The sequence below is a fragment of the Pezoporus wallicus genome, unplaced genomic scaffold (assembly GCF_028554395.1).
Source record: "Pezoporus wallicus isolate ANWC-B61680 ecotype Strahan unplaced genomic scaffold, APGP_CSIRO_Pwel_v1 contig_229, whole genome shotgun sequence".
Taxonomy (NCBI): Eukaryota; Metazoa; Chordata; class Aves; order Psittaciformes; family Psittacidae; genus Pezoporus; species Pezoporus wallicus.
This window is the reverse complement of record NW_026638360.1, coordinates 3,056,135-3,068,385: the sequence shown is the minus strand read 5'-3', so window position 1 is coordinate 3,068,385 and position 12,251 is coordinate 3,056,135. Positions and strand designations below refer to the sequence as shown.

The window sequence follows — 12,251 nt, the reverse complement described above, 5'->3', positions numbered from 1 at the left end:
AATGAATCCATCCCACTAGGATGGATGTAGGTGCTGGAGTTGAACTCTTTGGGTGAACACTGAAGAGGATGAGGGCCTCCAGCTGGGTAGATGGGTTTCAGGGGTGTTCTACATTTTAGTGGGCATTTTCCTTGTTGCTGCATGTTGTCCGCATCCTGATAGAATGCTGCATTGAGAGGTGCTTCTGCCCGTGGTTTTTGTGCCTGTGCTAGAAATGAGAAGTGGTGGGGTGAGAGCGGGAGGAGGGGAGGAGGGCACGAGGGCTGTGCCGACACGTCCCACCACTGCCTGCTCACAGCAGAAAATCCTTCCACCTTCTAGGAGCTATCATTAGACAAGGGGACATTGGATTTTTCTGACCTGAAAATGAACTTTAGGAGAATTTTTCTAATCAAGAGCCTGCTGCTTTTGTTTCCGAGTGTAAAATGTGAGTTTTTCTTATCCTTTTCCTGCTCAGGCTAGCATTGTTAAACTTGCATTTTAAACCATTTACAATGGTAGGATGTTAGTGATAAGAAAACAGTTCCACTTTTCCAGTGAGTGAACACCTTTGGGTTATTATTTGATTTAATTTTCAGCTTGGGGAGGGCAGGATCTGAGTTTCCTATTCCAGTTATAATAATAAGCTCTAAGCAGTTTTGTCTTTAAGTTAATGAGTCTTATTTTGACACATGTATAACGAGAAATGTCATCATGTAGTTTTCTCTCTGCCCTCGAGGTAGCTTGTACTACATTAGAGAGCCAGTTCACTGTACATTATCGCAGGTAATTTCCTTTTCTTATCAAAGATGAATGAATTTTTTGAAAGTGCAAATTATATTCTTCCATAAATATTAACAGAAAGTGATATATCTCAGTGTCTTCAGTGGAGTTGAAGTAGTCTAAGATGTGAAAACAGAAAGCACATACATACATCTTTTATATTTTGCATATTATTGCTCTCATTTTTAAAAGTATTAATCTAAAAACTCATAGATTAGAGAAATGTACGAGGGATGCGGACAATACAATCATACACGGATGTTGTTTTTCTCTGTTCATTCCACTACAGATTGCATGTATGGTTGTTTAATGCTCTTTTCCTCCGGAACAGAATTAATAGTTAAATATTTTTGCTTGTTTGGTATGTGATATATGAAATGTCTTCCCCAGCAGAAATCATGATTATTTCCTTGAATGGAAAATTCTTTTCAAAGACTTCTTTAGTTCTCTAAAGTTACTAGAGGAGCTTTTCATTTTAACTCTTTCTTGTGACTGCAAGTGAGCTGACAGTTGGGTCTTTCTGCCCCTTGGAGCACATTTCAGTTGGCATTAGCAGAAACGCTGTTACTTTAGCTAAAGGGATTTCTAGTATCATACGTGTGGAATAATCAGCTTTCTATTAGCAAGACTATGGAGATCAGATAAACATGCAGAGATATGTCCAGGTGGTCTATCCATAGAGATGCCATTAAATTATCCTTGAAAGCTTTTTTTCTGTATTTCCAGAAAGAAGAAATGATAGTATCTGTTATTCAAAGAATTCCTATTACTAGGTCTAAGTACCAGCGCATGACTGAGCAGAAAGAAGTATCATAATTCATATATTTGGGTGTAATCTGCAGTGACATCTGTGTAGAGGATAGCTGCTTCCAAGGCTGGTTGATAGCTTTATTTCAGAACCTTTCATTAGATGCTTCAAATATGTTGTAAAAAATGCCATAGTGAAATAACAGCCCTTCCTTAGATGGGGGTCAATTGCTGGAAGCACTTCAGTATTAATGTTCTTGTTGCAGAGGTGCACTGTTTTAGTTCTTTGATTATCTGTAGTATTGTTGATTTCATGAAATGGCAACTGGGTTTTAGTTTCCTCTCTGTGACATAGTTTAGCATTGTCCTAGATACCATGAATGAAGGACTGTAATGAAAATATCCATAACCATAGTTTCTCTATGTGGGCAAAAAAGTGCTTAAAATATATAAAATTAGAGCAGAATCAGCTTTATCTGGTGATATGAAGGGAAATCCCCTCATGCAGACTGGCTTTATCCTATAAATTGAAGAGGAATGAACATAAGAAAATGACAAAAGAAATAAGCAGTGGCTCTGAGCGCCTGTTTGGTTGTCAGTGAGTTTATAGGACCTGACACTTGTGAACACTCCTTTACATCCTTCTGCAAAGGAGGCATGGAGAGAATTCCTTGAAGTGCCCTCCAGCAAACTTTGTGCTCCAAAAGAACTGGCTCACTGGAGATGGGCCTTGCAAGGGCTGAGAAGGAGCCTGGAGGGGAGAGGGCAGGCAGCCCCAGCACAGCCCCAAGAGTACATCATCTCCATGGGTAGTAACATGATGTTTGGCAGCCTTGGCTTTCCTGAGTATGCCCTTCAGCAGCCACATGCCAGGTGCTGCCCAGGTAGCACTTCATCAAAGGACACCTGCAAAGAGAAAAGATTTATTTGGCCTTTACTTCTCTTATAATGTCCCCAGTGCCTGATCAGTTCACAGGATATGGTTAGCTGTCTGTTTCTACATGCCTTACTTGCCACATTGCGATCCTGTGCTAGAAAAATCAAGTGGAAATATTCCACTGGAGCAGGGTGTCCATGATAGGTGAGGCGGGGGCACTGCAACCTGGCAGTACTGTGTCTGCCTCTGGTTCTGTGCCTTACACTCACTCACTGCTTGACAAGGGCTATGATTATTATTATTACCATCACTGTCATTGATGAACTGATCCTAATGTCCATGGCCACTACTAGTTTGTGTTCTTGCTGTCCACAGTAACGTTTGCAGTGATGGGTGCTCTGAGTACCATCCTGTGCCATGTGCAAGCCCAAAATGACCTTATTTTCAGGAAGAGTTAGGGCTGGGGTTAAGTTCATGGGCAGCCATTAATTTTATCATCCAAAATCATGCCAAATAAGTTGGCCAGAGTATAAGGCCAGCTTTTGAAAGCTGGACTCAGCTTCCTTGGCTATCAGTTAAATTGTGCACTGACATATATCTAATGAATGATCAAGAGGTGCTTTAGACCAGGGGAAGAAGACAGCATCAGTAATGCAAAGAGGCTGAGGTAACTCGAGGTGTGTGTGTGGGGGCTGGGTAGCAAATGAAGACCTTTTGGGTCACCGCTGTGTACTAGAGTCAATGCTGCTGGAGTCACATTGGCAGGCTGGTTGTGCTTCCCTTTACAGGCTCTGTCACCAACTGGTTTTATGTGGCAGTGAATGAGTCGGCTCTTCTCAGTGTCACTGCTGCTGGGAGTGTATATGATGCAACATGGATGAAAGACAGAAAAAGGTTGCTTCAGATAAAAGACAGGAAAGTTAAGTACTATGTGAACAAGGAGCAGTGCAGGTGCAAGATATTCCTAAATGGGACTCTGCAGATAGAGCAGGCAGTGAAAGAGGACAGTGGAAATTACACGGTGACTGTTTATGAGCAGGATGGGAAACGGAAGGCAGAAGAACATACAGTGTTCATCGTTCAGGGTGAGTTTTTGCTCTTCCCATACAATTCTTATCATAGCTGAATCAGACTTGGTATTTCCTCTCTATCCTACAGCCTTTCCTGTTCACTGTCACCCTTTCTGCTTTTTCTGTGGGGAGGGAACTTCTGTGAGATGCACCTCCTTCCTTCTGCCACTGACAGCAATCTGGATCTCTTCCTCCTTTCCTTGCTTCTGTTGATGCCCTCTGGTCCCCTGCTTCTTTCTGGCTCCCCTCCTTGCTGGCCACCATGTTTTCACATGTGCCCAAGAAAGCAACCATGAGCACATCAGGGTGAGTGTGGTCAACCCCACTACAGCACCTCAGGCAGTACCTTGATGGGGCCTGAGCTGGGTTATCACTGTGCAGGTGGGGCTGTGCTCCCAGCAGCACCCTGCTTCCAGAAACCTCCTGTGGGAGCAGAGCAAGAACTTATGGTGTTATTTGATGGGTAGTGAGCTATGACTTTTGGTGTCCAGCCAGTGCTCTAGGTAGGTGAGCACCTTGCACTGCATCTGCCAGTTCCTGAGAAGTGCTCAGGAGCTCAGGTGGCACTAAATGCCTGTATTTATGCAATGCAGTCCCACTGAATTTTTGCTCTAACATAAAAAATAGCCAGCAATCACTTCCTCTGACAAACAGCACAATAGTTGAATTTCCAGAGACAGAAGACTTCTCTACCCTATCCTTGCATCACATAACACCACAAATATAAAGATTGCTCTGTTTGAAGCACACTTAAGCACCTGCCTGGGGATTTCAGCTATGAGGGCTCCAAGCATGAAGACATCCTCCAATCCTGTGCTGTATCTTGTCTTGAATGATGTCTTGAATGGTAGCAGTCCAAGGCTTTTGGGATGAGTAAGAAAGGTGGGATGGCTATTCTGCTCTCTTATGGATGCTCTCACCTTTCCAGACCTCTGAACTGTGGGGCATCATGGTTTGTTTTTTTTTTTTCCAGCAATGGAATGATTTTGCTCTTCCTTCTTCAGCCAGGGTGCATGCTTCTGCCAGCCTCTAGAGTTTGTGGGCACCAGCTGGCACTCTGGAAGTGTTGCCTTGATAAGGCAGCAACGACATCTGGAATAGTTTTAGCAGGGTTTCTGCAGTGTGAAGCTCTGTGGCTAATGAACTGCTGAGCAGCAAGGGTGTCTCACTCCTTTGGGAATTACTATTGCAAATGGCCTGCAGATTCAGGAAGTCATCAGGGCCTCATGATATTTACTCATGCTTTAAGCCACTGAGCTGTCATTGGGGTTCAATTTCAGGTTAAGGTTCCAACCCAGGTATGTGCTGCATCATTTCATCATTTTCATCTGTTGTGCAGCAGAGAGGTTTCCTTACCTCCAACACACAGCTTTAGAAGTAAAGTCCTTTAGTAACTGTTGGGTACTAGAGCCATTTGTCAGTCAGATTATACTTTGATACAAACCTAATAGCCCTTATTGGCTTTAAAATGTTTGATCTCAATAACTTATACTGCCTGTAACTAGAGGTGACCCTGGCATGGATTTGTTTACCTGGTCTAAAGGGTAGAAATTAACTTTTTTCCCAGTTGATATCCCTGCCAGTTTGCTTTTCTGCCTCTTTCAGTGCCACCAGTGATAGAGAATCTGGAACCAAAACGCAGTTAGCTGTTTGTGGGACGTAAAAAGAGACAGAAATCAGTTCTTTCTGTCATAGCCTCATTGAGAGCTAAGAAGTGTCTCTGTTTTGTGTTTTCTATTCTGTTTTGATGGGTTTTCATGTTGCTGCCGCTGTGCTAGTTGGGTGCTGTTGGTAGTACATAACCATCACAAGCAGATTTTAGTCCTGCCTTAGAAGAAGTCTCTTCTGATGGCCACAGACAGATTAGAACCAACTTCATTAGCATCAAAACATTGGAGTGTTGGAGGGGGCTGTGGCTCTGACTCCCTCCCATCCATTGTCTCCCCTGAAAACAACTTCCTCTCTTTCTCCCCGTCTGCCTTGCTGGCTGTGGGCCATGCTCAGCCTGAAAGTAGTCCTGCCGTGGTGGCACAGCTCTGCTTTGCCAGGCTAAAATATGTAGGCTAATATACTGTATTGTCTTTATTATGGCCACGTTACTTCTCTAGTAGAGGTCTAATTTGTTCTATATTCTTCTCTGGTCTCATTAGCTGGTGTTACTTGCTGCTTATTGGGCACTAATACTCTGTTCTGCTTAATAATGGAGGTTTTCAAAAGGAGAACCATCTCAGATGTGCCTGTGCCTTCTCTTCTTTTTCAGGGCCTGTCCCTCAGCCAATCCTCAGTGCTGAATGCATGAACAAAACTATATTTGTCAAGTGTGAAGTGAAGCAGAAGACTAAAGATGAAACATTTATAATAGAACTGACTCAAGATAAAAGCAAAAAGATACATAAGAATGCAACAAGTTTGGAATTGCACACACGGCATTCTGGAACGTTCAGATGTGTTGTTAAGAACCAAGTCAGCGAAAAAATAGTTGAAAAAGTAGCTAAGTGCTCAGGTAAAAACTCTGGTTTTGCCAGAATCTACTAAAGTAGACCCACAAAGCATGTCCCAGTTGTATGTATCTGTAGGACTGGTCCAGGTGTCACAAGCATCAGTGGTTCCAGGTACCCAGCAGTGCAAGTCTAACACTGCTGCAGTTACTGGCAGCTGATGCTGCTGTGGTAGCAGTGATGTGAGTCATGCTTCCTGCTTAGCATTCCCTGGCCCTGTTGCATCTCCACCTTCTCCACCCTGCTGCTGCCAGCCTCATTGCTACCCTTACAGCATCCCTGCTTTAACAGCAGAAAGCCCAAGCTGGGGGCAGTGGGATGTGAGGTGGGCCATGCTCCTTCTCTTCTCCTGTGGCTAGTGGTGTTTTTCCCCATCCTCTGAGAGGCCTAGGGCTCACTGGAAGAGGGAGAGAGTTTTTTCTGGAGTCAAGAGCCTTGTGGATGGCAGAGAGGCTCTCGGAGCACACTGCAATGCTGTTTTCCACTGGAAGTGGTCTCCTGGGTAAACTAGCCCAAACATGTTGTCTTAATGAGGAAATGCTGTCTAATGGTGGCCATCCCAGGGCACAAGACAGGCAAGCATGGGCCTGCCTTCATTTCTAGTATAGCCAGACATTAGCCATCAGCTAAATACTTGACTTCACTTCTCACCCTTCAGAAATGCTCTTCCTTCACAGGGTGAGTTGGGAGGAAGAGCTTGTTTTTTCTCACATCATTAACAGAGAAATAAAAGGTTTGCCACACTGATCTTCAAAATGCAAATACAGCATTTCTAAGACACACACACAAAAAAACCCACAGGAAAATCTGTAGGACTACCCTTCCTACTCAAACAAAACCCCCTCAAACCTTTCTGTGTGGTGGCAGGATTCTGCCAGCTCCATAGTAGATTACAAATCCCTCAGCTTGCAACTAAACCTCTTTCCAACCCTGCTGCCCTTCATGAACTTCTGGTCCTGCATTCGGGGCCTATCACCTTGAATTTTGACCTTTAGCAGGCAAGGCATATTTCAGATGGGCTTCAGCTCAGTTGACTGCATTTAAGCATGAACCATGTGTGAATCTGCCAGGGCTCACCTTAAAGTCAGCTGGGAGAAACAGGCACGGAAATGGCAAAATACACCTCTGTGTAACACTGGCAGCTAAAAAAGTTGAAAACAACCACATTAGTGAGGGTACTTGTCTTTTTTTTTTCCACTGGGGCAGCCCAGGCTGATGGTGGTCTTTATACTGTAGACATAGAATCATAGATTTATGGAATGGTTTGGGTTGGAAAGGACCTTCAAGATCATCCGGTTCCAACCTCCCTGCCATGGATCACCCTAGATCATGTTGCCCAAGATTCTGTCCAGCCTGGCCTCGAACACTGCCAGGGATGGAGCATTCACAGCTTCCTTGGGCAACCTGTTCCAGTGTGTGACCACCCTCACAGGAAAGAACTTTTCCTTAAATTGTTTGTGCCATCTCTCTCTGCTCTGCACTCTCTGCTCTCCATATGCATGCCCAGTGAATGTTAACAGTGATACCAGTGGTGTTGTCCTTTTTGGAACTTTGTCCCCCAAGGAGGATGCACTTCTGCTGGGTTCACTCCACAGCACGTGTGCTCGAGCATGAACACTAGATGTCAGAAGGACAGCCCAAGCAGGAAATGGTGGAGGAAGGCCAGCATCCAGCAAACCTCACTGGCGAGAATAAGGAACTGTCATAAAAATTTTTTCTCACTGGGCAAACTGAACTCTCATTTTGAGATTGGGATACTTGGTTATGTTCTTTTCACTGTTTTTTAAAATTTGCCTACAGCCAAAAATTGAAGAGGAAGTAGCAAAATACCCTGAAGAGAGCTAGTCTCAGTGTTTCCAGCTCAGTAGGAAGTACTTTGAAAGTCTAGTTTTGTTAGATGCTGTGCACTGCCTGCATGCTCATTGTCCCTAGAAGTATCCGTTGCTAGCAGGAACAGGGCATTTGTGGTAATTTAAATCAAATGAGCAGGCTCACATGAATGGTTTCAATTTTCTGCAGAACTTAGATCTATCAGGGAGCAATCAAAATTTTCCACAATGAGGACCAGCAACTTTATGCTGTCTACAGAGAAAAGGCAAAGGATGGGCTCTCTCACTGGGGCTGCCTTTATGGTTGACAGAAGAAAACAGTAACTCTAGGCAGATGTTGTGCAAGTTATTTCTTTCTCTCTAAAATCCTCTTCCATTCCCTTAACTAGGCCAGCTGGACCTTTATCTCATCTTAAGCATAGCAGGAGGTGCAGTCTTCTTTGTCATCTTCATGATTTTACTTATTTATTGTATCAGGAGGAAGAAAGCAGAAAGGCTGGAAGATGATGGTAAGTGGTTAAGAGGCTTTATGTTGCTAACCAGCCACCTAAAATCTTAGAGCTTCATGCTGACAGTGAGCCCTGTGGGCAGGAGTATGCTCTCTACTTTGGTATGAGCAACAACAGGGTTTTGGCATATGGTGAATCTCAGCAGATCCGCTGGCATTGCCAGTCTTGTTTTCTGATACACTGCTTTGAACAAAAGACTTCTTGTTGTCAAGCCGTTTTTTTAGTCGTGGTGAAAGAATTGCTCCTCTAAAGCTTGGCTAAGGCCATCAGTGATGAACATCTGTGGGGCTAAAATATACAGTTAGGTATCCCATCAGCAGATTTTTTGACAAATTTATATGGTGCAAAATTGAAATCATTAGCCACTTTTGGAAATACTGCAGACAGTGAAAATGGGCAAGAAGAGCTCAGCTTTTCTGTGAATTTCCTCAGGCATCTCACGGAACTTGCTCTCTCTACAGAACAATGTCCTTGGAGGTCTGTCAACACTGGTGGCCCCACCTGGGGCACTTTAAAGAGTTGAGGTTTTCAGGGTGGGCAGGTATTTCAAATGTTGTCCAAAATTCATGGCTCCTTAAGACCATGGGAAATGCTCTGCCAGTGGTCTCTGAGAGTGGGCCCTTGGTCTTATCAGAGAGGTTGCCTTGAATTTACAACTTGGGCATTGCTGCTAGTTTTGGTGGACAGAAGACACTAAGCTGCCACACAAGAAGAGTTGTCTTGCCCACTTCTAGGTTGGGAAGCTAAAGCAGGAGGGAGGTTGCCCTGTCAGGGCTTGTTCAAAGGCTTATTTCCCAGTCCTGCCCCCACACCGTGTATCAGGCTTCCTGTGTGGTCTCAAACAACAGTTACTCTCTGTGTGAGTCAGTTCATGAGTTACAAAATGGGAGTAAAAGCTCCTTTGTACACAACAGGCATCTCTGTCAAGATGCCTGAAAGAAACCTCAGCTGCTGTCTCAAAGGTGCCCATGGCCAGGCTGACAAGAAGGGTGAGCATGACAAGTCCTGCGGCTGAGGGGAGTGCAACCTCACTACACCTGAGTGTGGGTAACTTGCCATTACCCTCCTGCTTCCCCCAAAGTTATGATGATGAAGAATAGGCAAGAGCTTTCCCCATTCACTGGGAGAGCTCACCACATTGCAACCACAGGGTGTCATTTCAGAAGGCTTGCCATAGCTCATGAGTATAATGATGGTGTGAGCCATCTGAGTGTTACTCTGCATTATAGCTGTTCTTATTTGAGTGAGATACGTTACTTCCTCAACTGCACATTAATAGCATGCCCTCAGTTCTTGGGTCTGGATTCAGTAAGAATGAAGAAAAAGAGAAGCCTGGGAAAATGAGAACTAATATAAGAGAGTGACTAGCCTCTTTGAAACAGTTTTGTGTGTTCTTAAGGCCATTTCAGTGTCCCAAGTGACTCAACCCCTAAACTAAGCTGACTGATGTTACAGAAATGATAAGGCAGTGATGAAGAGTCAGCTGGCATGAATTTACTTCTGCACATGGGGAAATCAGTGCTGTCAAAATGGGCCTCTGGCTTCCAGCACTGATACTGGCAGGGCAGAGTGCTTTGATACTGATTGCTTCCTGTGATTGCATCTCACTTTGCTTTCAGTGTCCTGTTTTCAACACAGTTCAGAGCAGCTCAGGCTGGGGCTGTCCACTGGTGACTGGTGGTTCCCCCAGCACAGACAGGGGAGAGCTGCCTCAAATGCCCCCAGGTACCTTGACCTCAGCCAGGCAGCCAAGAAAAGCTTTTGGGTTTGCCTGGGATGTGCAAGCAGAGGTGATTTTGGTTGTTGACTGGAGTAGCAGGAACACCTGAGAGTGACAGCAGTCTTAGGTAAGACCAACATTGGCTTTTTCTTGCTTGGCCCCAGTACTTTCTGCTCTGTCCCACTTCTGCTCAGGCTGTGCCTGACTGCGGGGTGCTCGTGTCGTTGCAGGAGAGGAGCACTTGACTCAGGCGCGCCCCATGGACAGTGAGATGATGGTGAGGGAGCTCCGGCAGCCGCCGTGTAATCCCACCCCGAGGCAGCAGCGTGTGCAGCGGCGGCCGCTGCCGCAACCCCAGGTACAGCAGCAAGCACTGCCTCCACGGCCCCGACCCCGCACTCAGCCGCGGACTCCAAACCACCCCACAGAGAGACCTTGAACATCTGCCCCGGGAGGGACAGCGGTCTCTGTGCTCCACGGTGCACTAGGAAAAGAAAGCTTCCAACAGTCAGGAATCCCTCCCTCCCAACCTTGCGTAACGCTCAGCTATGAAATGGCAGCTTTTGTTGCAGAAAATTAGAGAGAACCTCAAATGGAGATGAAGAGACCCAGTGGAGGAGATTCAAGGTGATGGGCATTCATCCCTGTGGCCATTTTTCATCAAAGGTGTCTCTCCATGGTAGGGTATGGAGCACTGAGCCTTGAAATCTGTGTGTTTCTGTGGTTCACTTGTTTTTACCATACCTTGTTGTCTTTGTGCCTCTTGGATGGATTATACCAAGAAGAAGCTAAAGCCCTACTGAGACAATATGGGCCTAAGGATCTTACTGGGTTTTGTCACATATCTTCTGTTTCTCCTGCCACACATTAGGACAGCCCCATGGCTTCAGGATCAAATGCATGACTGCCTGGGTTAAAAAATAATTGTATGTAATTAAATGCTTGTCTGAAGCTGATAGAATTGGTGTCATCAAACACAGAGAAGAAGATACTGAAGGGAGATGTGGGAGCTTTGAAGGACATCCGTGTGTAGAAAAATGCAAGTGAGAAAGGAGTAAACTTTTCACGATCTCTACCATGGCTTAAGTTGCAGGGAGGGTTAAGTCAGGTGTGTTTTTTTGTTTGGTTTGGTTTTTTTTTTTGTTCCAAATGAAGTACTGAAATAGATTTCTGGGAGAGGATTTCCAGCACTGGGGGTTTCAAACAGCGGATTAAGCATTCTCATCCTGCTGAGGCCCAGGGAACATGCTGCATGGCCTCTTCAAGGAATATTTCAGCTCAGTTTTCTGTGACTCCTTGCTAAAAAAATAAAATTAAACTTTATTGTCAGGATAGGTCCGTTTGGCTATCCAAACATTTATTTTGTCATAGAAGAAGTCTGGTAATCATTAGCTTATAACACAAGTGTTACAGACTTCCAAGCAGTCTGATCACTAGTGTTATTGTCTGAATTGTAATGGCTTTCCATTGTAGGGCCTCCTCCTGATGGTGAGGGACCAGGACCCTTTGCTGGTAAGCACCTCATATATAACAAGGTGATGATAGAGAACTGCTGAGAGATCTCCCTCCCAAAGAGAGAAAGAGGTTGGACTGCAATAACTGCACCTGTATCACCGCACATGTGCTGGACAAACACTACTTGCTCTTTTGGTCCTTGGAGATGTTCACAACTGTCTCTTTGGGACAGCTAGGGAGACAAGAGAGCAATGTCTAAACGGTTACACTGGCCTACCTGGTGTAAGGGGAAGCACAAGTGGAGAAGGAGGGAGCTGCAAGAGCCACAGAGCACAAGACATCCGCTCAGCATGTTCCATTAGGCAGAACATATAGTACCTCTTTTAGATTTGACTATCTTTTAGATTTGACTATCCTACACATATCAGGGGAGAAAAAACAGCCATCCTTTGTTTCTTCCCAGGAATATGACTATTTTTATCTTCTGGCACAAGGACAGAGAAGTAACTTATCAGGGACAAGGTCTCTACCTCCGCCAGAGCTTGGTCAGTGCTTGAACTCCCATGTCAGACACAGCCCTGGGAGCATCACCTTGGCTTTATGCAGCTTGTTTTAGGGCTTTTGCTATTGAAAGTTGCATCTGATAAACACTTTATGGTTTATTCTGTAACATACGCTATATCCCTGTAGAGAATTAATAAACATAAGAGTGGGTGGAAAGGATCTCAGTTCACCCCTGTGCTGGTACTTCAGTATCTGGATCTCACTTTGGTATGAAGGAGGC

The 12,251-nt window shown here is 44.8% G+C and overlaps 1 protein-coding gene across 2 annotated transcripts; it reads left to right on the top strand.

Annotated features, from left to right (window-relative positions):
- Positions 1-297: 297 nt before the first annotated feature.
- Positions 298-11,859, top strand: CD2 (CD2 molecule). 2 transcript variants are annotated; one of them, XM_057410524.1, is made up of 5 exons: positions 298-427; positions 3,175-3,471; positions 5,717-5,959; positions 8,173-8,292; positions 10,243-11,859. In XM_057410524.1, the coding sequence occupies exons 1-5, from the start codon at positions 367-369 to the stop codon at positions 10,449-10,451; spliced, it is 930 nt and encodes a 309-aa protein (XP_057266507.1). In that variant the 5' UTR covers positions 298-366; the 3' UTR covers positions 10,452-11,859. The 2 variants fall into 2 exon arrangements, with proteins under 2 accessions (XP_057266507.1, XP_057266508.1); XM_057410525.1 differs by lacking the exon at positions 10,243-11,859 and adding an exon at positions 9,912-10,181.
- The last annotated feature ends 392 nt before the right edge of the window (positions 11,860-12,251 follow it).

Bases quoted from the DNA above. Each gene is read 5' to 3' on its own strand.
- CD2 (XM_057410524.1), top strand. From the start codon at position 367: ATGAACTTTAGGAGAATTTTTCTAATCAAGAGCCTGCTGCTTTTGTTT. The intron at 428-3,174 runs GTGAGTTTTTCT...TTCCCTTTACAG, and splicing joins TTTGTTTCCGAGTGTAAAAT to GCTCTGTCACCAACTGGTTT. The intron at 5,960-8,172 runs GTAAAAACTCTG...TCCCTTAACTAG, and splicing joins AAAAGTAGCTAAGTGCTCAG to GCCAGCTGGACCTTTATCTC.